Source organism: Oenanthe melanoleuca, chromosome 4 (assembly GCF_029582105.1).
Source record: "Oenanthe melanoleuca isolate GR-GAL-2019-014 chromosome 4, OMel1.0, whole genome shotgun sequence".
NCBI classification, from domain to species: Eukaryota; Metazoa; Chordata; class Aves; order Passeriformes; family Muscicapidae; genus Oenanthe; species Oenanthe melanoleuca.
The window spans coordinates 53597742-53624608 of NC_079337.1; the positions used below are offsets into that span (position 1 = coordinate 53597742).

General features: G+C 34.2%; 1 protein-coding gene across 5 annotated transcripts in view; it reads right to left on the minus strand.

The window, feature by feature from the left end:
- Nucleotides 1-26867, minus strand: part of SLIT2 (slit guidance ligand 2) — a 247077-nt gene that overhangs the window by 21056 nt on the left and 199154 nt on the right. For 4 of the 5 annotated variants that reach the window (XM_056490469.1, XM_056490466.1, XM_056490470.1 and 1 more), the window contains exons 21-29: nt 25173-25241; nt 23159-23230; nt 22865-22936; nt 20775-20846; nt 18147-18310; nt 13297-13421; nt 13064-13161; nt 11577-11716; nt 528-621 (exon numbers count right to left, since the gene is read on the minus strand). In XM_056490469.1, coding sequence (XP_056346444.1) covers nt 528-621; nt 11577-11716; nt 13064-13161; nt 13297-13421; nt 18147-18310; nt 20775-20846; nt 22865-22936; nt 23159-23230; nt 25173-25241 — 906 coding nt within the window. The remainder of the gene's footprint in view (nt 1-527; nt 622-11576; nt 11717-13063; nt 13162-13296; nt 13422-18146; nt 18311-20774; nt 20847-22864; nt 22937-23158; nt 23231-25172; nt 25242-26867) is intronic. The other variant, XM_056490467.1, reaches the window with a different exon arrangement.

The following is a 26867-nucleotide window of genomic DNA, read 5'->3' on the forward strand; positions in this document are numbered from 1 at the left end:
GCAGGTTTCCTGTATTTATTAGCCTAAAGCCCATTACAACAACTTTAAATTGTGCATACTAATTAATCGTGATAAGGATATGGTGTAATTAAAGATCAGCTTTCCTGGGGAGGGACTTCTTTACTTTATACCTTCCAGTGTGCCTTCCTAATAATCTCTTTCACAATTACTTCTCTAAAAGCAGTATAATTATTCCATTCAATTAAATGCAATTATTTTCCTACTGCTCAAACTCCTATAAGGGTTTTGTATAGACCATCATAAAGACTATCCTGTGTTTCTATTTAAAATCTGGTTGGAATTAAACCTTTTAAGGATCATTAAAATTCAGTAAAACATACTTAAGATAATAATTCTGCTGTACATGAAAATAATGGCCTATTCTGCCATAAGGTTTAATAATAATCAAAATTAGTACTTTGAGAATTGAATTGGCTTCCACTTAAACAGAAGGAAAGGAAGTTAGGCCTATGATAGAAAAATACAAACTTTGATTCAGTTGGACTCTAACAATATTTCAGACTTACTTGTATCCTTTGGGTGTCAAGATGCACTTTGAATCATGCTGGCAAGGATTCAGGTTTTGGGCACAGAAATCTAATTTCTCCTCACAGAGTTCACCTGAAATATAATGTATGATGTCAATTCAGTGAAAATATCACAGTGACCTGAAAATAGCAATGAACAGAATTTTAAAAGCAATGGCTACAAATTCCTTTGCTAACACTAAAATATGCATACTTCTTTACATAGTAATATATACATTTATAATAAATACCAATAAATAAATGGTAATACAGATATAATAAAAATAAATAATAATATACCTGGTAACTCCTTTATAAACAATATCAAGTTTAACATGAATCATCTACACATGGATATAAATGTTAATCTTGTAATTATTCTTCATTTACAGTATTTATCTAGCTCTGCATATATAGCAACACTAGTGACTGAACTCACTAGAACAAAAAAGCCATCAATATGCTTTTCTTTTACTTATTTCTAAGCACATTACACACAGACATAGCCAGATTTGCACTATCACTATAAGTAATCTATTACCTGAAAAAAACCTGTTAATATCACTGCATGTCAATACAATTCCAATTATCCAAAAATGAAAACTTGTTTTCTACTTTTCCTTAAATATGACTCTCCATTTTTTGCATTTGTTAATGTACCATAATTATCTATAATCTGTTCTGTGAAAAGAAGAGAAAAAAATAATCTACATAAAATGTCTATCCTTCCCTGCTGATAAAGGCAGTGGCTCTAATTACCAAAATGGGCTTATAATCTAAAAAGTATTTTAATATAGTTAAAATTTTTTTATTTGCAACTTTATGACTGTCCCTGTCCTTTGTCCAGTAATAAAACATGATCTGGCAAGCAAAGAGAAGTAGAACTGTACATTACAATGGGAAAGAAAAGAGCAAAAGAAAGGAGAGAATGATCAGACACTTTCACTGCTCAAACTGAACTTGCCTTCAAAGAGGCCATACTTGATATCCCTCAGTTTTACTGAGCTGAGCATGGCAGTGGTTTGCAGTGCAGTGACAAATAAACAAAAACATAAAAGAACTGAGGAACAGTCTATATTAAAGCAAGGATAGAGAAAAAGGCAAAAGTGAAGCGAGAGCAAAGATGGTTATGCCAGTTAAAAACACAACTGAAAAATATAAGTGCAATAAGACATGGGACCTCTACATCTTCAAAAATGAGAGGACAAGCCAAAAAACAGCTAGACAAGTATTTTGCAGCAATTCAAAAGACCCAGACTGGTTCTACACTAAGATTATAAAAAATAAGATAAATAAGTAAATAAATAAATAAATCCCCCATTCCTAATCCGCAAGAAGCGTGTTTTCTCAACAAACCAAATAAAGGTTTGAGCTAACATAAGAAAATGGCCCTCATGAACAGGTCACTTAAGAGCCTCAGGAAAACTGTCAGTAACAACTTGACTTAGTCAATACATGTAGGAAACTGAATGGGGATCAAATGCAGGCCACTGAAGATGACTAATACAAAGGATTATAATTCTATCCTCAAAGCCTCTTCAAGCTCTCAATAGAATTATTAGTCTGGAAATATGCAACTGTTATGACTAGGTCAGTGCACAAAAAATCCTGAAATACCAGGGATTGTTTGCATCCCATGATACATTAAACAAAACCCAGATCCCTTTCTTTTTTCAAAGGGTTTTGTTCAAACAAATACATATAGAAGAGATCTTCAATGCTATTCTTCACACAGCATTTACTCAAACTGCAGAACTTGTAATTGCTGAAATATGTTCAAAGACCAGCAGTATTTAAGAGTGAGATATAAGTATGGGAACAGTGAGTTCAGATTTCAAGGATCATGGGAATAGAATAAGCAAAAATGACTGTTGTTTTAACCTAGTTTGTGCACATTCCCATAGTTTAAAAATGTATGTATGTGGATATATATGCAGACATTTATACAAATGTCTTATTATAGCACATATTGTATATTAAATTACATGCAGAACTGAAAAATACATAACATCTCCCTACAAATAATCAAAATATGGTTGTACAGTACTAACAAAACTTTGAATAAAGAACCTCTAAATACTCCCAAGAATATTAAATCTGATGGCATATCAGAGAGTTTCTGAAAGTGACAAATTGAACCTATCCCCCAAGCAGGTCTGGAGCTTGCTGCCTCTTACACATTCACAGCAATATTGAGTGCAAAGAAAACCAAACTACCTAGAAAATGGCAATTTAGGAGCAGCATAATAGGAATAAGCATTCTTACCATTCCTATCAAATTTATTAAGCTGATTTTGCTACAGGACATAACTTGGCTGAGATTATCATTGGCACATATTTCTGAAATAACTTGAGTGGCAAATAGTTTTACCCAGTAGGGTCTAAGCCTGTACATTTCTCTAAATCTTCCCCCAGGTACTTAAAAAATACAGGATTTCTTAAAGTACACTGCATTTTAGTATTCATAGGTTGCTGGCCCTAATGTCTTCATAACTATACTGAAAGCTGAATCACCTCATGTGAAGTGCTCAGGGGCACTTGAAATCTCCTTATTTCCCACTCTTGGCTGTGAATCCTACATAATGATTGGGCATTTAAGTTTTAAACAGGTTTATAGTTTTGAAAAATGTCCACTTCAAATTGTAAAATCAATGTTACACTACCAGACATACTGCAGCCAAATGGCTTGCAAACATCACCAGGCATTTTTGAGATTATGGTCAGAGTTTTCTACAGAGTACTCTGTAGAAAAGCACATAGAAGAAAAACTTTTTATGCTGTGACAGCAGAAAAGTAAGGAAACTTTTCCCTTGCATTTGCTAAATGTATGCATGGTGAATTGTATCCCTGGAGTTTTAGTTGAACAATCTGTAGCAAACAGGAAACAGGATGGTGACCATGTAGCAAAAGACTCATGTAAAAATACTATGACCATAAAAGTTAGCTTTACTTATAGCACAACCTTTAGTTAAAAAAAAAAAAAAAAAAAAAAAAAAAGTAGCATTAATGACAGACTTGTACACAGAATCAGTAGAGAAAAGATCAAGATAAACTCCAAGTATGCATATCAGATACTCAATTTCTGAATGAAGATGTAAATATCAGAAGAACAAGCCAAGATAACCCAAATTGCAAGGTCTTGTACAGCTAATAGATAATAACTGTTAATATTAACAAATACTAATAGATCAATATTCTGAATGGAGCATTCCTATGGCCAAAATAAACCTGGTTCTGAAAAAGTTCATAGAAAAGGGAAGTAAATTATTGGACATGGAATCTGAACCACTGAGGAGTATAGTTTCCTGGTAAAGAAACCCCTCCTTCAGCATACTGAATAACCATTGTATCATCCAGAATTTAAATGAGACAAGGTGAAAAGGAGTAGTTAATTTTGTCGAAATGAAAAGATAGTGATGAAAGCGAAACGCTCATTGGACAAAAACACCCCAGATTTACCAAGTTAGGGTCCTTGGCTTTACTGGAAGAAAATCTCAGAGAGTTTCCTGATTTGAGAAACATAATACAATGTTTAAAGAACATACTTCAAAGTAATCAGAAAAGGTTGTGAAAAAAAGTCTCAATTCAAGGAAGCTTGACACCAATGTGTGAGGACATTCTTTTATTCATCTAATAATACTGTAATTGAGGCTTCTGTAAAAGACTGGCTAAGTAATTATGTTTTTGAAAGATGGGAACATTTCTGTATGTAGGAGAATAAAGAACAGACTAGTTTGTTTAAAAATAAGTAGCAGATAAAGTGTCAGAAAACCTGTGAAAAGCTTCCAAAGTTTAATTAGAACCAGCAATAACTCTTTTCATAAAACATCTGGCTTAATTAATCTAAGGGAGTCTGGATTCTGGTGTAGAGTAACTTTGAAACCAGTGGAATTATGTGGTTGGCACAAATGAACAGGGCCCTCCAAGCTCAAGACAAATATTTACTGAGATTTTTCATAGAGTATGAGGTAGACTTAAGCAGTCAGATATTATTAAACACTGAGATATATACTGATGATACTTTATATAGGTAACCAAAGCTGTATGTCTGCTAGATTCACAGGTCAGTTTGTGCTTCCTATGTGTGTTAGTTCACTCCTATGACTTGGTAAGAACATAAATCACTAAAAACTTAATCATAGAATACCAGGTTTATCCCTTAAGGATCATCTCCTGGAAAAAGCAGAAGGGACAAAGATGGCCCAGCATCCTTTCCAGCTAAATCCTGTAAGTGTCTCATGTTGGGGAATCCACCACTTTCCTGGGAAGATTATTCCAATGGCTCCGTGTCCTCTCTGTAAAATGTTTCCCTCTTTTTAAATTCTAACTAGCATCTCCCCAGGAATAACTTGTACTTGTTACCCCTCCCCCTTTCCATCTGACTCCTTGTAAAAAAGAGCCACCTTTTCAAACACTGGAAAGAGAGTGAAAACACTCTTTTCTCAAGCCTTCTTTTCTCAAGGTTGAATAGACCCTTAACTCTGGAGTTTCAATTATATAGATATATAGTACAACAAATAATAAGTAACAAGGCAATGAGGTGAAAAGGGATTTACATCTTTGTCATTTTGAATAATTGGGAAATAAATTAAAAATAAAGCAATGTCAGCCACTACATTTCTGAATGCGGAGGACAGCTCTAATAAAAATGGACATAAGGGCTTCTTGATGTAAGGGCACAATAGTAATTACAGGTAAGTTTATGAAGAAACAAGTTTTAAATCACCCTTATTAGCAAAGCTAAGTTTGATATTAAAAAAAAACTAGACAGAGAATCCAGAAGCAACAGTACTCAGTTTTAATTATCAAAACCCAAGTTTTTCCTAGAAGACTTATTCCTTCTTCCAAAGCCAAAATACCCAATACCTTCCATACACTAGAACAGAAGGATTTTATGGGTGTGCTTATATATCTATTTCAGCCTCTGAGCTTGGTTATGATATACTGTGAGTCAACCTCTGCAGTGTTCATGTTTTATCAATTATGTATCACTATCTGACTCAGTGACTGGAGGACTCTGTTTAACACTCAAAAAGCCAACAGGGTGCAGAAGGGGTTGGAAAACTGTCAGTGCCATTTGACAAACTATATACAGAAAACTGCTGCATTTTTATTAAGTCTTGAGTTTGATGCACAATATACAGCATAAATTATTTCAGGTCTTAAGCTCATTATTCAGAAAATACAAATAAAAATATCTACTATATGAGGGACAAAATTTTTTAGAATTAACAAAGTTCGCAGTGACAGTAGAATGCAGTTTATAACCATAAATTTGAAAATTTTTTTGGAATTTAATTTTAGAGTCAACTTGCTGGACTGTTCCCATCTTTCACCATTGCATGAGTATTCAGCTATCCCCTGTGCTTGTGGATCTCAGTGTAAGATGGGGCTTATTTAGCTTAGTTTAGTTCAACATTTCTATTGGTTTTAGATACACTGTTTGGCAACAGCAAAGAAACAAACTTTTAGGCAGGTAAGCTTTAAGACAATTAAGGAAAACAGATGGGTAGATCATAGCCTAGAATGAGTAATGGCAATGATTAACCCAGAAGCAGGTAGCTCAGCTTGCCACAAATATCATATATATTTTCCCTTTATGCAAATGAAGTAAAATCACTTTTATACTTGAGTTTTTAATATAGAATAGTTATTTAAAGTATCTTAAGCTAGATGAAATGGAAAATTTTATGAGTGATAAAAAGCAAAAGTAACAAATGCATCTCTTTATTCTAAGAATCTGTAACACATGCAATTCTTACAAGGATGAGGATTATGATTTAATTTTATGGAATTATTAAACTTTTTATAAATTTTGATATCACATGATTTGCATTTGGTTACTTGCGTGCTTAAATTTCAGGAAGGTACTTATCTGATTACCAAGTGAATTCAAAGTAGCAATGCAATTCCTTTATTGTCTAAGGCTAGCATAAACTGAGATGATTGCTTGAAATGATCCCTTTTTTTTTTTCCCCTAATACTGTCACAATTCAAAAGATGTCTTGCATGATAAAACTGACTGATCCTCCAAGTGCCTTACAGAATATCAATAACTTTCATGTTCAGATGGCAAGCTAATATAAATATGTATCACATAGACAACTTCTTAGTTTTGAAGCCAAACTTAATTCACACCCCCATTCACATGTATGCTTGTGAGGAGTTTGTTCTTTCTATAACTAATAATTTTAATATGTTACAGTTCACACTTGTGTAATAAACAAGAAAAACAGCAGGTTATTTTTGTTGCCCAGATGAGTAGCAATAAAATGCAAATACAGTGACATGTCTAAATGGAAGATAGTTTAAGCATGGAGAACATGTGGCTGGAATAACTTTCTGAAAATGTCTTATACTCTGCCTCAGTTACAGAGAAAATTTATGCTTTAAGCTGTAGGAATTATTAGTCAGATATCTAAATTAATCAACATAGCTGTTAATAGGCAAAATAGATTATATAACTGCGGTCTTGCTTAACATGTTAATTAATGGATAATGAACATATTTTTATTACTATATATATATATATATATATATATATATATATATATCTTCAAAAACTGAAAATGTATTTATCAAATCAATGGCAAATAAACCAAAAATTATTCATATCATTTTAAAAATAAATATGCAACTTTATAAATATGCTGTCATTGATCATACTAGGTCTCAGACTGTATATATGATTGGATTGTAGAGAAGGTGGTTTATCTCTGTTAGTGTGATAGGTGCTAAATAAAAACTTTAAAAAAATTAAAAATCAAGTACCCAAAGTTAGTGTAATAGATCTCTTCCATATTACCTTTCTTCTACAATAGCCCCAGATTGGTCATTTCAGTTTCTCCAAATAGTTACAGCAAATAAAAAGCCACAGAAATGAGGAGCAAGGAGATAGCCATTTTATACTCCAGCATATTTTCTAGTAACACAATCTATTGAAAATACTAAAGAAAAACAGTGCTATATCAGAGAATACATTAGCACGGAACCAAGGGATGGCTTTAAGGTGAGAATAAGGATTTCAGAACATAATAATATAATCTTTTTTTAGTCCTATATCAATGTCTGCACAAATTTTTAATACATCTGAAAAAGACATTGAATGCAGTATTAAAGTACTCCTGCACAGCCATCTGCACCTTTAACAACATTCTTTTGACACATATTCACAGCAACAGCCAAGAGCCTAATTTGAGGATTTGCAGTGAGCTTTCTAAATTATATCTATACACGGTTTGGTCATTTGTAATAATTGAAATCCATGCACCTTTAAGAAAAGGAAAGTGAGAAACCAAGGTAAGTGAAAATAGGCTTAAAAGACAACTGACCTTTTTCCACTTCATTCAGATTAGCAGCTTGCAGTGACAAAGACAGAAGAGACAAGAGACTTTTTACATTGTAATACAACAGCAGAGCACATTAAGCTAATGCACAGCTATAGCAGCAGAGAGGTTGATATAGCAAACAAAGCAAGCTTCAAAGTCTCACCTCCAGCAGAACAAAACAAACAGAAGGGTAAGAAGTACATGCCACCAGTGGTGTAAGAGAGGCTTTACTTCTGGATTAGTTCTGTGATCTAATGACTGACGACAATGAGCAAGAGAAATGATCATCTGTAATCTATAGAATGTACATAAAATGACCTGAAGTTTACTAGACTGGCGTTGAAATAAGAGATGACAATGTTAAGAAAATAGCAAGATTAAAGAGTGCAGGACATAGTGAGGTATTTTAAATGTTTTATTTCTCTAAGTTTCATCAGAAACCCTGAATGTCTGCTGATTCCACTTGCTTACTGCTGTGTCACAGTTAGAGTCTGTGATCTTAAGAAAGCTCATATTATAGTGCAAATACCATTAGTTGTCTTTCCACCTGTAACTGTGGTGGTTGCTGTAAAACTTAACAAAGGCAGAGCAAAACATTCCTGATTCTAATGCAATAACATAATAAGCTTTCTAATTGCTTGTTTTTAAATCAACACAATATAGTTGAGAAGTGTTGATTTTCAAGGGATTGTTAGAAAAGTCAAAGAGACTATTAGATTTTACACTGCAACATTCTTTGCAGTTCATCTCTGGTTCTAACAAGCCCTCCACATAAAAATAAGACTTTATAGAAGAATTTGCATTTCATACCAGCGTGTTTCATCTGACTTCTTTGTTATACTGTGCTGCTGAAATGCAAAGCATATTTGCAGATAATCATTCACCCATTGCTGGTGCAATTCCATGTTGAGTACATATATGCTGTGACATGTTGAACAAACCCAATTCAGAGTATTGTCAACCAAATTAAATAGGACAGGACAAGCCTACAGTAGTATTTTCCTAGTATATACACTGGGCCACTTACAGCTCAGGGACTTTCTGAGCCAGACATCAATATCTCTGAATTTAAAAATCTTTTTATAAACTGAATATGAATATATAGCCTGTTTTCCTGATTGTTAAGGTACTTTTGGCCATAGAGTATATGAATTCATTTAGTGAAAAATCCTTTCATAACAAACATTAGAGATATGTAAATTTGATTTTAACCTGTAAGAACAGGTATCAAAATCCAAATGTTTACCAAGTTTCTCATGAAAATCACTCTAAATATATATACTTGACAGGGATTCTGTTATTTATCTTTCAACTCAGGTTATAGGCCAGAGAAAAAGAAAAGTTCTACAAATTATTTGGTACCTCATACACACTTGAAGCAAATGTACAGTTACTTTATATTCTGAACATTCCTCTTTTTAGATCCTGATTTGCCCAGACTGCTTTCAGTCTAATTTTTAATACTGAAGGGTATTTATTATGCAAGACCATGGATGACAGATATGAGGACCCCTTGGCTAGCTCAATGTTTTACATTTTCACCTTATAACTGATTTCAAAAATCACTTAAGATCTCACACATTGTGTCCTATTCTTAGATGTTTTGTATGATAGATATTATATTGTAGAATTCTGTACTTTATTCTGTGTAACAGAAAACCTGAATTTTTACTACAATTACTATAAAATGAGTTGAGGATCTAGTGATGCATTTGAAAAAAGTGCCTTTTTAAAATAAAAATGTTGAAGAAAGCCTGATGAGCTGGTGTAAATTCTCAAAAGTTTTTAAATGATTAGAATGTTTTGATTTCTTTTAGAGCTGGTGAGAAGACTCTCACCTACTCACATGTCTTACTGACTTTATTGGAGATTATGAGCAGGCATTGTATCTGTAAAAATCACAGTATGATTATGGTAAAACTGTGCACAGATATGAATCAAATTTAAAAATGCATTTTCTTGTATTTTGTCTAAGGAAGCATAACTGCAATACAAATATCAGTAATTTTATCAATGTTTAATCTTCCTTTTTCTCTATCCATAGAGATCTATAGAGAAGTGCTTCAATTTTTATTTCAAATATAAATTCAAAATTTACATTACATTTCATTTAAGATACTCCAAAAATGCAACAGGCACACTTAATCAAAGTTTTAGGCTAGCACATATAGACAATCCTCTCTATCCACTTTATGATATTTAATAAAAAGCAGTTCTTCCCATGGCATACTGTGAATCCAACAAGATAATGACTCTGGCAGCCAAAGTAAGGCTGAAAATGTAGAAATGAGCAACCAGGTAAAAACACCTCCAAAGCTGCAGAGCAGAAATGCACTTGCAAGTGAAGTATCTCCTATGTAACGGGCACATGAAACCTCTTAGCATGAAGCCACTGAAGAGCAATACAGGACTGGTGTGACTTGGCTTTGCATTCTTCCAGCCTACACAAGAGAATACCTGATCCCATTTTTAAAGGAGACAGCAGCTGGAGCTGAACTTGACTCACAGATACCTGAAATATTTGTTGTAGGAGAACTGCTGTTTCTACTTACTGAGGCTGTTACATATTATTTCTTTCCAAGGCCTGATACTTAAGTATTAAAGTATTGGTACTTGGGAAAACAGTATTTTCTCTTACAAGAAGATTATGCCTCTCCTTCTACATATTGATCATCCACATATTGCTGAATAGCTTTTTGGCTTTTGTACTGCTTTGGATATTGGAGACATTTGTCCTGCATGGGGAAATTTCTACCAAACAGAATAACTACTGAAAGGATACCTCTATTAGATTATGAAATTGTATTTCTTATACTTGTGTTTTAAAATCTTCACTCACTGTGCATTCATTAACTTTAAATCTGAATACCCTAAAACAGGGGAGCAATTCAACAGTCTGTAGAACTGGTGATGGAAACACTTTGGATGAGAGTTAGCTGGGTTTTCAATAAATGAAATTAATTCATGCATTCACCTCTCCTTACACTTTCCCAGAGCTCAACTTTGATCAATTAAAGAAAAAATATAGAATGACCGAGAAGAATTAATTCCCAAATTACGGTGGATCTTAATTTTTTTTTTAATGCATTTCAAATCATTATGAATTTAAGCTCTATGTTCTTCTAGTGGTCAACTATCTGATAGAAAATAGATCTGTCTAGTTAGAAGAGCTACAAAAAAAATCAATGCAAATAATAGATCCTACTTCCTCAGTGCTGTTCTTCCACAGGATTATTCTCTGCCACAAAGAGAAGGATATGCTTTGGCTTGGCTGCTAACTGACAGAAACAAAAGACACTTGGTTTTTATCATACTCAGGATTAATATTTCTAGTGGAGTACAGGACAACATCCAGGGGTGCCAAATACAGCTCCCCAATGGCACAGACAAAGTCTTTACAGTAAAATGAGGATTAAGAATAAATGCAGAATATTTTTCAGATTTCTACAACTAAAGAGGTCCTCCACTGGGGTTTCTAGGCAAACAGTAAGAAGGGGCAGATTTTGAATGACTTTTAAAATACAAAAATGCAATAATTTCAAAACTAAAACAAGGAATTAATGAGTGGACATTAAATCTAGTTTGGACTATAAACCACACAGGAGAAAAATATGGAGGGACACCTGGTTGTGGAGTAACTACTAATACACCTGCAAAGAGGAAAATATTACTGTTCTGCTAGGAATTCTGGAATTACCTGTGCTTTCTCTTATACTCCTACCTGTATATTCAGGTGGACAAAGGCAAGTATAGTTATTAATTCCATCCACACAAGTAGAGTTGTTTTCACAGTCATTGTCTTCACAGTCATCAACATTTACTTCACAGTTTTCACCTTCAAATCCATCTGCACAAGTGCACCTGTAATACAGAAAACCAAATAACCTCATGGATATTTTAGGTGGGGAGTCCAGACAAGGATATCTGTAATTAATAGAATGGTTAATATAATGTAAAAAGCCCTTATATTAAACAATCCCAAAGTATGTTTTCTATTTTATATTACAGAAAAATGCTTCTAAAGTCATCTTAGTCTTCAGTTTAAGGATCCTGCTAAATTAAATAATTTTTAAAAAAGGAAAGACATTCTTCCTTTACATTGTAAGATTATATTTCTCATGGAAAGCAATCCTTTTAGATTTTTAAGGTTAAACACATGGAAAATACTGTGGAATCAGCAATAAGTATGTATGTAATAGTAGTTTCCCACAATCAGTCAGTTAAATTCCCCAGTATAAAACTCTCTTTAATGTACATGCATTCATATAAAAAAAAGCCTGCATATATTCTTCAAAGCAGTGATTTATTTTTTGCCTTTAATCACGTTTCTGCAAAACAAATACATCAAAATAGATAGTAAATGTAAAAGTCACTACACATACATTTTCATGTAATTTGCACTATCTATAATTTCTGAAGCTTTCACTATGAAATTGCTTTGATTTTCAAAATATGTAGTGTTCAAACAAATAAATGGAAAAGGTCAAATTCTAAGGCATGACTATGTCAATTTAAATTCTTAAGGCATAGTATTAAGATGTATACACTTAATTTTTAATATGGGCAGAATTTGGATTAAAAGTAAGAATAATGTCATAATGAATTGCAGGATAATGAATTGTATCTTTCTGAAGTGTCATTTCTAACAAGCTTGAGGTGTAGATTATTAAATGACTAATAATCTCACATAAGAATGCTAAAGAACTTTATTTCATAATTCATGAAGTACATCTGGAGTAATTGTACTGTGTGATTAAATAACTCAAGATTAAAAATGCTCACAGCATGTTTATCGGCTGGCATAGTGAGTTTCAAATGAATCATTAATTTTCTGTTTCACTGGGATTTACATTTTATCATTTACATGCTCTCTGTTGAAGTAATACACACAACAACAGATGAATTATGAGATTTTTTCAGCAGGGATCTAGCTAGCTATTAATTAACATAATGGAGTCAATACTATGCTGTCTTGACCTGATATGCCTCAACTAATCACAGTCATTTGTTATTGTTTTTAACAGATTCAAAGCTCTAGAAGCTTTCCAAGGATGGCAACATGTTCTGAAAATTTCCAAAGTGCTAAAAATCTGCCTTTGTGGTGCTCCAACCAGCATACACAGAGATCCTAAAGATTAACACCAACATTAGTTTACCAGAAAGATCTCAGTAGTTTTCCATCCTGTTATTACAATTAAAAAAACCTACCAGAAACCATCTTTTTCTCCTTCCTTCAAATGGCAAGTTCCACCATGGTGGCACGGGTTACTAATGCAGGCATGAATGGGAATATCACAGTCTTGACCCTACACAGGGAACAACAATTATAATGTAAGAAGAAAATACAGACATTAGTGGAAATGAGACAAAGAATACTTCAAGATATATAAGGATAAGCTTGCATTTCAGTGAGCTTTTTTTCCTCTTCATGCAGTACCTACCTTGAAACCATATGGGCATGTACATCTGTAGAAATCAACTGGATCATTATTGCAGGTTCCATCATTTTTACATGGATTTGATAAACAGGGATTACACTTTGCAAGAATATTAACATCCACAGGCCCTTAAAAATACAAATTGGATAGTCAGAAACAAGAAACTAATAATTTACATTGGATAGGATCTATCTGACATGTTGCTTTAAATTTTACAATAGACATTGTATTTTAGACTTCATGGCGTTTCTTTATTAATGAAATGCTGAGCTCTCCTTCACTCTTTTGAAGAAATATGGGATTGGATTTTTTGTTTAAGAATCACTTTTTAGTTTTTGCTAATAAGATGACACCAAAGTGATTCCCCTATTCCTATTCTCTGAAAGCTGTATTCCTATTATCTGAAGTACGGTTCTGATCCATGATAATTACCTTTCCTTTGTATCAACAAATTGAAGAATACAATTTCAGCTTTTGTTTTGTTATGGAGTAGGAGTTGCCAGTGAAAAAATGGGCTATCACAGTTTTCAGTCCTTCCCATGACAGTGTTACTGAGAACATCTCTTTAAATGAATTTTTGCTTGAACATATTTTTTATCTGCAGGATCACGTAGATGGCAAAATGAAATGGTAAAATTACCTGTAAATTTCTTGAACATCTGCAAACTGTAATGTAAATTGCATTGTCCAAGCAATCTCACCACAAATAGCTCTATGCTGTGAACTTCTTCCTTATGGGTCAGCCACAATTCTGTGCATTACTGTGTTAGCTGAGCCCACAAATCATGTAAATTGAACCTCAAAACTATGTGCAAGTGAAGACTGCAATCCATGCTGGCAGTCTAGCTTCTTCTATCAATGATAATAATGAAAGAAATCAGAAATGGAAATTGACAAAACCCCAAGTTTCAGAACCCAGACCTGAGCTTTGACTTACACAAATCTGATCTCTGTTATATAAATATTTTCTAGTTTTTTTTTTCTCTGTAGTTTCCCAGTTTTATAGCCATTTTATTGTGAATAGTGAATTTTAAAGTTAGGAACCACACTTTTTTTTTTTTTTTTTTTTTGTCAAACAACTCAAGAAATCACTGGGTACTTGTTAATTAGAAAAACCTGTGTATATAATATTTCCGTAATATTTGTGAAGTTTGATTACTGTAAGAGAAATCTGGTGACTTTGTGAAATGCCTAGTAAGAGAATGAAGATACATTCCCTATCACTGGCTCTATGGCCTGATAACAATACTGCCTTCAGTCTCATTTCAGATTTCCCCTCTTAAAAAATCCTTCAGTTACCCAGAGATGAACTGTACCTCTGAAGGAATAAACAGTGATTTCTTCTAAATGGAAAAAAATTTCAGACTCCTGGGGCTTAGAGCGAACACCTGATTGCTCTTTAACAGATTTTACACAAAATGAGCCAAACTGCAGAGTTTTCAAAGCTAAAAGGGCTTTGCTTAGATATGGAGCTTTATTCTACTTTTAAACTTAGATTGATTAACTTTTTTATTTTTCTTTGCAAAATAATCCCACATTAATTGTAAAGAAGCTGGCCTGGAAGGAAGCCATATGACTGTAAGGATCCAGTAGAGAGGGTTAGACAAAGAGCCAGTGACCTTTCAATTTTTTTTTTTTTTTTTTTTTTTTAATTTTTTTTTATTTTATTTTTTTTTTAAATCCGCAGTTGCTAGTACCCTTCTGTGTCACAGCTTGCAAGATGAACACAGTAATATGTGATAAGGTGCTGATTGCCAAAGCCATAATCTGGATGGATCATGATTTTTTTTTTTTTTCCTCTTCTTTACATTATTTTGAAAGAAAAATCTATACCTGGTCAGAGTACCTGTTCGATACAGGAGAGGTAGAAAAGTTGAAACAAATATCATAGAATCAACATCTAGAAAGTCCTGACTGTACTCTAGACTATTGCTATTTATTAAGTATATAAAGAGGTTCTGTGGAAACAAATTAAGTGAAAGAGGCACATACATAAAAATTTGCAATACTGTGCTGTAGCCTGGGAGTCAATCCTTCCTGCCATTGATTGTGAATATTATATCCTCTTTTCAATTTTTCATGCAATAAAATGCTAATTATTTGGCACAAATTAAAAAACATTCAGTAACTAAGGTTTTGTTCCCAAATGGATTAGCACTCTAAATTTCACTTCCAAAACAGAAACAGAAAATGGAAATCTAAGTCTCAACAAGAGAGAAATAATCCAACATTATTGGATTTTGTACTTTATTTATTGCAAGTTAATATATATGTATTATCCAATATAAATGAATATTTTGATTTATCATCCTTCAGTTGTAAGACCAAAAAAAAAGCAAAGGTAGTTTTGGAACCTAATTTCATTTTCACTATACTGTTCCTTTATTCTTTCTGCTTGCATGTGTTAAAAGGCTTGTATATGAGAAAGAATTTGGTTTATAACCTATTGGTTGGTTTAGTTTTTCAAATTGTATAGACATTTATGTTCTTGAATAAGCCCTGAGGAAAAAAAAAGAATTATTTTTTAAACTGAGAAAAGCTTAACAGTATTTTATTGATATAGATATATACATATAGCTGAGTTGTTTTAAGACAAACCATGATGCAAACCATCTCAAAACAGCTTCTAAAGAAACCTGCTGCAAGAAAAACTTTGACATTCTACAACTCCTCTCTTGCATATGGCCTCTAAAGCAGTATTTACACTGCTAATGAAATCACCAATTTTAGTACAATGTAACAGCAGTAATAATTTCAGTTAAAAACTCAGTTTTGAACCCAGACCTTTGAAATAAAAAAATACAATATACTGAATGATCTATAACGAATAATCATCCGTAAATTCATCACAGGGGAAAACAAACAGTACACATGCGTGTCTTAGGAAAGAAGTCTGCTTGAGGTACACAAAAGGAAGGTCAGAAGGTCTGTGCTTAAGCAGATCACCCATTCCAGATCTACTTATAACCTTACCTGGTATCAGAAAACCACAAGGCCCTGGAATCTCTAGAAGCAGGGCATGGGTAATAAAGAGGTAAAAGATTGAGAAGCTGTTAGAGGCCACATTAAAAAAAATGAAAGAAAAAACCCACCAACAAACGTTGAAAAATAACTGGAAGAAGAAAATATTAATGGATGATTCCTGCAGCAAGGAATTCATAAAATTAGAGTAAGGTAAAGTGATTTTGTAAAGTGAACTTTACAACTGAGATGAGACTTCATTGTAAAATGGCATTTTCACTGGGAATTATTTATTATGGAGGTAAAATTCAAGCACTCAATTTACTATCAATTGAATCCATGGATAGTGATAAGAGAGAATTACTCTTTTCCTGTAAATACATATACAGTAGCAGACCAACAACAGATATTCTGAAATCAGCCCTTTTATTCATAGGCAAAAATTTTTGTTCCAATAGGAACATAACATCTTCCTAATTTCTATTATTCAGCAGTTCAGTTTTAAGCAAAAGATAAAATTAATTATCTTTGATCAACAGACACAAAATGTCTTACAGGGCCATCATGTCATGGAAAACTGCTGATTTGCAATCTGTAATTAAAAGCACCTTCATAGGACAGTGGCTGGAAAATTATTTTCTTTCAAAGGTGTCCAGAACACCAGATCTTCACTCTTGAAAGTAAAACAAATACACAGCTCTTGCCCTGCATAATACTAGAAGGGATCTTTTCTGATGGGCAAAAGGGAGTAATATATAATTTCTGGATTGTCTGGCAGAAACATAACAATGATTGTAGGCAGAAGTGATCCAGTTTGCAAAACTGACAAAGCTGGGAAATAACTAAACAGGTTCCTCATGCCCATGCAAATATTCTTTCACTTGTATCCCTATGACAGCACGCAATAAAAGCATATCTGCAATACTGTTCCATGGATGCTGGTAGAGAAAATGATCAGATTGGCCAGCAAAGGTCCTATCTGAAATGAGGCTAAGAGACTTTGCAATAGCTGAGTGACATATACAATGAACACTGGCATGACCTCAGAGATGTACTGCTGAAAAATTTCAGGAAGAATTCAGAGGGAAAAAAATTTCACTGGCATCACAAGTTACAAGATGGCACCCAGTGGTATTTATATACAAATTAAAAAAAGATTTTGACAGAAAGTCTAAAGAGAAAAGACTGAATAGATTAAATATGCAGCAAAGAACAACTTTGGACAAGACAAACTCTGACAGAGTCCCACTGCTTTGCTTTTTTAAGAACAAAATGACAAAGGGAAAAAGCTCACCTTTGAAGATATATTAAAAGAAGAGTAAGTCAAAATAGCTTGAAGATTACCTAGATACTGAGAATCAATTACTTCTACAAGACTAAAGATCATATTCATCTGATGCCTCAGAAATTGCAGTGATCTTAGTAATGGCTTATAAATATAAGAACACTTTTTTTTTTTTTAAATTGGAGTTTCAATGTTTTGAAATCAGGACCATGAAAAATGAAGCTACAGTAGAAGTTTGTATGTTTTCAAAAAATGCTGAGGGAAGTGTAGATGTTTAAATGCTATTCATGACTGAGGCAGTAAAAAGTACCTGTGTACATCCTGTACTTTGATGTACTATGTCCATCATGAAGAATACAGTACTGCAAGCCCAAAGACTTATTTCTCTATTTATTTTAAATAAGATAGGAATTAAAATCTTTAAAATAAATACATTTCCTGAATGGAACCAATGGCTATATCCTTAAGTATGAGTAATAATGACAAGGCTGAATTAAGATGCTATAATAAATGTATTTTGAGTACAGAAGACTCTTAATTCACAGCTCAACTATTTTAAAAAATGAAATATTGACACTTCAAAGAGAAAAAAATACAACAAGAGTACCTTGGCAAGTAAATTTCTTAGAAGGAGTTGTGAGAAGCAGTTTATCTGCCATTTCCCCGGGACCAGCACAACGTGCAATACCAGGTTCTTTGTATTCTGATTTTACCCAGTCAGACAGCCACTGCATATTGCAATCACAATAAAGAGGATTTGCTCCAATAGCCCTGTGGAAAAAAGACACATAAAAAAATGAATCAATTTTTAAATGGCTGTTTTGTAAAAAAGAAGCCAGAAAATGGGTTGGCAAAAACCATTTGGAATGCAAACCTGCTCTCCCACCACCAAAATGCATGTTACAGCACTAAGTGTGTGCATTTGGGTTCTAGATCAGGAAGTGATAGTTTTAGTAGAAACATAATCCAGGAATCTAGATATTCTTAGCAGCACTATGTGTGAACTTTGGTGAGTTAATGCCAATTAGCTCTGTTTCACTGCTGGTTTATGACAGGGCAGATCAGCTGCATCAGCAGAGTGAAACTGATACTGGGCAATTCTACAAGATAACAAGAATAAAGTATTTCTTCCAAAGCAGTCAGGACAATTCCACAGAGCACTGCCCTGATATTTCTCCTTTTCATTTTATGGCTCCCAAGCTGGTACAAACCATCTGTTTCTAAACTTTCAAATTGGATTTAATTATTTCCTCTTTGGAGCTGTCTCACTGAACTCACAACTATGTGCAGAATTCTGTAAGAGTTCTCTGCTGCATGAGTAAATAAAACTACATTCCCCTGGCTTTGCAGTAGTTACGTAAGAATTGCTTCATTATGAAAGCAAATCCATTTCTTGAAATTATGATCCTTGTGATTTTTTTTTAATTAAAAAATAATTTAGCTAAAGATTTTCAGGATTAATTTCTGTAACAGCTTTTTAAGTGCTTATTTTCTCTGCTAGAAACTATAAATACTCTTAAAACTCTGAAAACAATGAGATACTGTGTAGTTAATTCAGAGGATTGAAGCCTTGTGTTATTCTGTAAATATGTACTCATGTTCCTTTTAAGAAATAGAGTAATCATGGAACTTTTAACACATAATCCCAACATGTGCAAACACTATTGAATGGCTGTATTAGAACACTCTCCTTCTCCAGATGTTTCAATACATTCCACAGCTTTGAATCAGTGGTTCTTCCAGAGATACAAGAAAGTCTTTGGCAGGCAAAAGCAGTAGGAACTACCAGAGCTGAAACACTCTTTTCTGCCCCACTGAGCAGAAAGCCCTCTCATATTAACTTTTTAATACATTCAAGCTGTACTCAAGAAAATATACATATTTTTTCAGTCAGGCTTGAGTCAGAGCAAAAAAGGAGACATAGTGACAAGGGAACTTCCCATGCAAGGAGAAACACCTAGAATTTGTCCATTCTGTATTTGCAAAGTGGATGTCAGCCTGAACTAACCCAATTGTTCTGCTAATATCAGAATATTAACAAGGATAACTGGTATCCATTACTAAAAAGTACCACTAACAATCAAATCTAACCAAGTTTTACTGTTTTTTCATGCAGATAAATTAAGTTTGTTAGTAGAATTTGAATGAATTATAAATAACTGAAAGCTTCATCAGTATGGAATTTCTGAGACCTAAATGTAAATGTCCAATACTGAATCAGAAACAGATAATTAAATTTTTAACAACTGCTGCTGTTCAGAAACCTAAACCCCCAGATATATCTAAAGGCACCAGTCAACATACTCCTCAAAGTCTTAACTATCCATAAACACCATGAGGTTTGCAGAAGGTGGCTTGTTCTAATTTAGGCTCCCAATGAAAAATTAAAAAAACTGAAAAAGCTATTACTTCAAAATGTTCTGGAATCAGATGTCATGGGTTTAGTGTCAACTTAACAAGACACTGACACAGAATCATAAATTAATTTTCATCTATTCTCACCTCCTTCACAAAACCTGGCAGTCAGGGTTGCTCAGGGCTGTTTGCAACTGAGCTCTGAAAAACCCCAGGGATGGAGATTCTCCTGCTTCTTTGGGCAACCTGGCTGAATCATCCTCACAGTGAAGAATTTTTCATTATGTTCAATCAAATTTCCCTACTTGCAGGTTTTGATGCTTTACTCTGATTCTTCACTGTGCACCTCTGAGTCTCCATCATTGCTGTAATCCTTAGAGGCTTGAAGAGCTTTAGGTCTCTCCTTGGCTTCCCTTTCTTCAGGCTGGATAAGCCCAGTTCTTGTAGCTTCTCCTTACAGCTCATACAATCTCACCACATTCAAACCCTGCTTGCCCCTGTGCTGGATTTGCATAAACATCTGCTTTGTACTGGAGAAACTGGACACATATTCCAGATGTGGCCCTGGAGGGCCAAGCAGAAAGGAGTGATCAGTATCCTCAATCCCCAGGCTGCTCACTTCCAAATTTAGCCCAGAGTGTCTTTAGCCTTCATTGCCATAAGGACACAGGGCAGACAATTCAACTTGCAGCCCAAGCAGAAAGCCCATGAGATTTTTGCTGAGCTGCTGCCAGCTCTCTGGCCAGTCACCAGCCTCTACACAAGCACAAGCATCTTCCAGAGAACTTCTTTGCATTATGTCTTTGTTTGGCTATATAAAATTGGTTAAGCATAACAAAAGAACAACAAATAAAATACATTATTCCAGCTGAATACTCACAGGTGTGATAATGCTGAAAGATCATTAAAGGCTCCTTCAGGAACAACAGAAATATCATTGCCATGTAAAGACCTTAAAGAGAAAAAAAATACAATAATATCAATGCATAAAAAAAACCATCAGGTTAACTTGGCAAAATTCATCTTCTTTCAACAGTTTTCAGCTTTTCATCTTTTTTTCTTCCAGTTCCTCAGTGTTTCTAAATGTTTGTGGTTTTATTTTTTTTTTTTTAAGCTCTAACTGGCAGCCTACTAGTAATTTGGTTTTTTACATCCTGGGTTTTCATAAGAAATATGAATACTGTCATTATTTTAAAATTCAAAAGTAAAAGTTGTTAAAAGTAGGCACAGTTATGCAAAGTAATGATTGGATTTAGATATAAAAGAGTTTCTGATTTTTTTTTTGGCAGCTCCCAGAAATTGGCACTAATTATGTTCATATGCTCATTTTAATCTTTCATGGATTCATAGAACATAGAGACATTGACTATTAATATAAGTATTAGCATTTTTGTCCAAATTTGATAGTAGAGGTAGGAAATGAAAGACTTCATTAAGCATCACTACTGGGATTAGTGATATTTCTTTTGTAGAAAACCTGCTGGTTTCACCAGCCATATGAAGTTCAACAAGGGCAGGTGCTGCATTCTGCACCTGGGATGGGGCAGACCTGGATGTAGGTTCAGACTGGGGAATGAGAGGCTGGAAAGCAGTGCCAGGAAAGGGACCTGAGGGTCCTGGTCAATGGAAAGCTGAACATGAGCCAGCAGTGCCCTGGCAGCCAGGGGGGCAAAGTGTGTCCTGGGGGCATCAGGGACAGCATGGCCAGCAGGGCAAGGGAGGGGATTGTCCTGCTCTGCTCTGAGCTGGGGCAGCCTCACCCTGAAAGTTGCACTTTTGGGTGCCAGAGTATAAGAAAGATAGGAAGCTATTACAGTGTCCAAAGAAGACTAATGGTGGTGGTGAAGGGTCTTCAGAGGCAGCTCTATAAGGAGGGGCTGAGCTCACTGCTCAGCTTGGAGAAGAGACTGAGGGGAGACCTCACTGCAGTTACAAATTCCTCATGGGGGGAAGAGGAGGGGCAGGCACTGATCTCTGCTCTGTGGTGACAGTGACAGGACCCGAGGGAATGGCCTGAAGCTGAGCCAGGGGAGGTTTAGGTTGGATATTAGGAAAAAATTCCTCACCCAGAGGGTGGCTGGGCACTAGAACCGGCTCCCCAGGGCAGTGGTCACAGCACCAAGCCTGGCAGAGCTCAGGAAGAGTTTGTGCAATGCTCTCAGGCACAGGCTGTGACTCTTGGGCATGGTGCTGTGCAGGGCCAGGAGGTGGACCCAATGATCCTTGTGGGTCCCTTTCAACTCAACTCATTCTGTGATTCTGTGAAAAGTATCTCTCCTTTTCTACAAACTCATTCAGTTACTTGAATATCTAACACGTATAGAATTATGGCTCTTGAAATTATCTGTATTTGTATTGACTAACTCAAGTTATGAAAGCACACTTAAAAAAAAATGCCATGCTTTAGGTATTTAATCCAACAAGTATTTAAATGGTTGGAATTTTTGCAGGCTTTTTTCTTAATAATAAACTGAAGCTGTAAATGAGACTGACTGTTCTCTATTTTACTTTGTCCATTTTTGTGCCCTATCAACCACGTTTTTCCTAGTGGCAAAATGGAAAGTTTTCTTGCAACCAAAAAATAAAGCTATAGATTTTCAATACTTAATCATGATATCATGGTTTTGGAAATACTCCCACAATAAATGAAACAAGGAAAGAAAACTGTTTGAATAAAAATATTCAAAATTGACCTGCAAACCCCCAATACATACTGAAGGAATTTATGCATATGGCATTTTTTCTAGACTTTAATGCTTATAACAAGGAAGAATATAACACAAAAATAATACAGCTGGAATTAAAAATCAAAAAAGTAAAAAGTGCATGTGTTAGATTTTTAAGGCTACATAATTATCACTTCTGAAATATCTGATTGGTTTAAAAATCTGCTAATTTCCTATGGTTCTGCTATCTTCTGTACATAAATAAAATTATGGAAAATAGCAATGATTAAAAAATAATACTTACAGCAACCTAAGTGATTTCAACCCATCAAAAGTCCGTGCAGGAATACATCTCAGGCGGTTGTAACTAAGAATTCTGAAAATACATAAAATGCTGTCAGCAAGTGTATCAGTTACTCAGAAAACTATGCAGAACATGACCAAAATCAGCTTTTGCACACATAGCTAGTTAGGAAACAAGTTATTTTACAGCCTCCAAACCAAGCAAGGTTTAATATCAACTACACACCCTTTCTTTCCAAGACAAAAAAACCACTGTAATGTTTCCAAAGAGTCACTGTTACATGTTTAAACTTACAAGGTGAGCAGCTGAGTCATGTTGCTGAAGCTCTGATTAGAAAGAGTGCTGATTCTGTTGTTACTTAAATCTCTAAAAAATAAATTCAGAAATTCAGACCTTAAAATGACTGCCCCGGTCCCAAAACACTGTAAGTTAAACTGACAAGACACATTTTCATTAGTAGAAGTAGTATTACCATTGATATAGCTATTTAAAGCAGCACCTGCTTTTATTTTCACATGCCATATACAAGCCCAGCAAGTGTTTAGCTTGATCAATAAAATGCATTCTCATTTCAACACAGATGAAAAAGCAGCACAGTGCATTCTAACACAATAGCAATGTTCATCATGCTACCAAGTTAATAATGCAATCCTTCATGAACTCAAGCACAGAAATGAAAGTAATGTTTTAAAGTGAAAATCATTCTAGTCATGTCCCTAATGACACCTAAGTAAATATCATTTAATACTCTACTTAACACTTACATGATGAAGACATCAAAGCCCAGAACTAATAATATAAAGAACTTAGATTTACAGAAAAAGCCTTAATGTCTTGTTTGTTCAAAATTCTAATGAATAAAATCTTAAACATAATTATGATGGAAGCTGTAGTGGTATACTGGTAGCTTCAAAGATGCTGCACTGAATGTGAATATTGTCTGTTCTTTATTCTCATACTGTGCTTTACTTTTTATTTTATGCTGATTATTTCAGTATTGTTTCATGTATTTTGTGGTGAAATACTGCCTTTATTTCTGAGGGAACCTTGATATATTAACTTAAGAGTACTGTTGAATAGCTATGCAATATACATATTTCCCCACTTGAAATTTTCAAGTATGAAAGTATGTAAGATGACTGACTTATAATCAACACATTAGGCAAGTGTAACAGAGAAATACATTCAAAAGAGAAAGATAAAAATAAACTACTTTCTTTGTTAATCTGGAACTCAGGAGACTTGTATGTACTTCTTTCTTTGACCACAGGACTATGCACAGTGGTTTCTTTTTCCAAAACAGCTGAGGAACATTCTCAACTACAGAACAGCAGTATGAGTAAACCTAGAGAAGAATTTAAAATAATGTGCCCTGCAGGTCTCATAAATGGAGACTGTTAATACTCATTTGCATTCTATTTACCATTCATCTATTCATAACTTCCCTAAACTATTCACAAAGATTTCCTGCAAGTTCTACACAAGATAGACTTGAAAATATTGCAAGGGTTTTTTTCATTATATTATTTGAAAAATACAAAAAGTTATTGTGTTAAAAAAATTTGTGACTGTGACTTCCTTTTTCTAACATGAGGTAAATAAAGGAAATCAAGTTCTTGTTTTTGAATTGTTCTAAACCCAGTGAAAAACGAAATTTAAGGGATTCTGTTACTCCCCTCCACTTTTCATTCTGATTATAATGAAACCACAAACTGCTTTCAGAATGTAACACAGGTTCAGCCTCAGCTGGTATAAATTTTTATAGTCCTAACAAAGACCATGGAATTACAGCTGGAATTATAGGGATTTGCATCTACAGTCTCTCTTTCTTCTCACTGTACATTTAAAAGGTACAGAAATGATATTCAAACCATCCATGAGGTAGATTTTAGAGCAACTAGTGTTTTGCCTGAAATCACACAGTGAGTCAGCAATAGAGTTGACAGCCAGGAATTTTAGGCAAGCTCTTTCCTTGGGTCATAAAAACCATATACTGTGGGAGAAACAATTACCTGACTTCCTAAGATTTTATGTCTCTTTTGAGGTTAATTATAATTTTTGCTTTGTTATTTTGTGATGTAACACTGGAATAAAATACCCATGTTCATAATATGTGACTGAATATATTATATGTAAGATGTGATAAGTAGAATAAAATATCCTCAGTTATCAAATATGGTTGTGCATTTGTTGAAAAATATGATACATTTTACAGACTTTTTCTTATAAATAAATTCAGGTATAATTGAGTGAGGTGCTTTGTTTTGCTTCAATTTCCAGTAGAGAAAGCTGCTTTAAAACTACTTACATGAGTGTCAAATGCTTGTAGTTGGAAAGCTCTTTTGGAACAAGGGTAAACTGATTTCCATCCAAATAACTAAACCAGAAAAATAAAACAAAGGGTATTATGTATTTCAATAAAATAAGAACATCTTCATCCACTAATCTCAGAATCCAACAGTAAATTTAATAGCAAATGAATGCATACTATTCCATTTTATAAGAAAACTTGCTTACAAATTTTGGCTTTTCGAGATACAACTGAGGATTTGTAGCCTAAGATCCAAATGCTACTGTATCATATATAAAGCATATTATGAAGTAACATAATAAAAACCATCTCTTGCATTATAGTTTCTACTATTTCATAATGACTCTGCAAAATGAGGTCTTTATCATCTCCACTTCCCACACACCTACAGAGGAAAGGTAAATCTGACTCCTGCAAATCACTTTAAGTATGGGTTTTTAGCTATCATGAAAATGAAACAGACTGGCATTGGTAGTCCTTTACACTACAAACAGCAAGGTCTGGTTTTAGCTCTAACAGTAAATTCATTTGTCATGCCTGTGGTTCAGGTCACCTTCCTTAATTTATCCCTGTAAATTTCATGATACATCAGTATACCTGCTACAGTCCTATTCCTGTGAAGTATTTTAGTGACTGAAGACAGCAATCAATCACCCTTCACTAGAAAAGTGAGATTTTTTTTTTTTTCTCCTCTCCATAAGTTCACAGCTCCTGCATTATATTGCTCCCTCTTCTTCCATGCTCATAATTCTCAGTAAGAGACTTTCTCATCCTTGGAGTTAATGGGTACAGAGCTATCAAACTGCACCAGCACTGGTGTTACAGGCAGAGGAAGGTAACAAGCTTCACCTCAAAAGCTTCCAGAGAGCACCAGACATAAAAAAGCACAAGTGGAAGACTCTTCATGGCAAGTAGTGTAGCGATTATAAGAAGTGCTGAATTTACCTGATGGTTTGAAATGAAGCAGATAGTGGCAAGAAGATTAGAGGTCTTTAATTTCTCAGCTGGGGAAAATTACTTTGCTGATGGTGGTATTATGTTTCCTGGAACCCAAGTGGAAACTACACCCTCATTATCCCTTTACAAAGAAGATATTTTTGCCATCCAAATACTTGCAACATGCTTGAGCTAAGAGCAGTCTTTGATAGAGACATTTTTAGTTTTATTTTGCGTTTAATGTCTGTAAGTATGCTGTAATATCTTTGGATACTTTAGTCTTAACTAAATGGATGAGCTGAAACACAGCTAAACTTCACAAAACATCTATCTACATCTAATCAAAAGGTTGTCTTTCTTCCTTTTTTTTTTTTTTTTCCCTTTCTAGGGCTGCTTGCCAAACCCTAAATGTGTCTCAACAAGCTTTATCCTTGCACTATGTTCATGGTGGTGAATAGAGCAGGTGGTCATTTAATAAATTATTTTAAAAAAATCAACTTTTAAAATTTTTGAAGAAGTATTCTAAAGAAATTCCTTTATCAAAAGATACATTAGGTTATATTATTAAGCTTCATTAGAACTGAAGTACTACAAGTATCCACTTGCCTGATAAAAATTCCTCCTTGTTCAAATGAAGCAACTATTAAGATATTTTATAAAACACATGAAGAGTACATCTTAGAAGAGCCATGAATGCTAATAAGAGAGAAGAATCAATCAGTATGCAACTGTTAACAGGAACCACTTCCATTATTC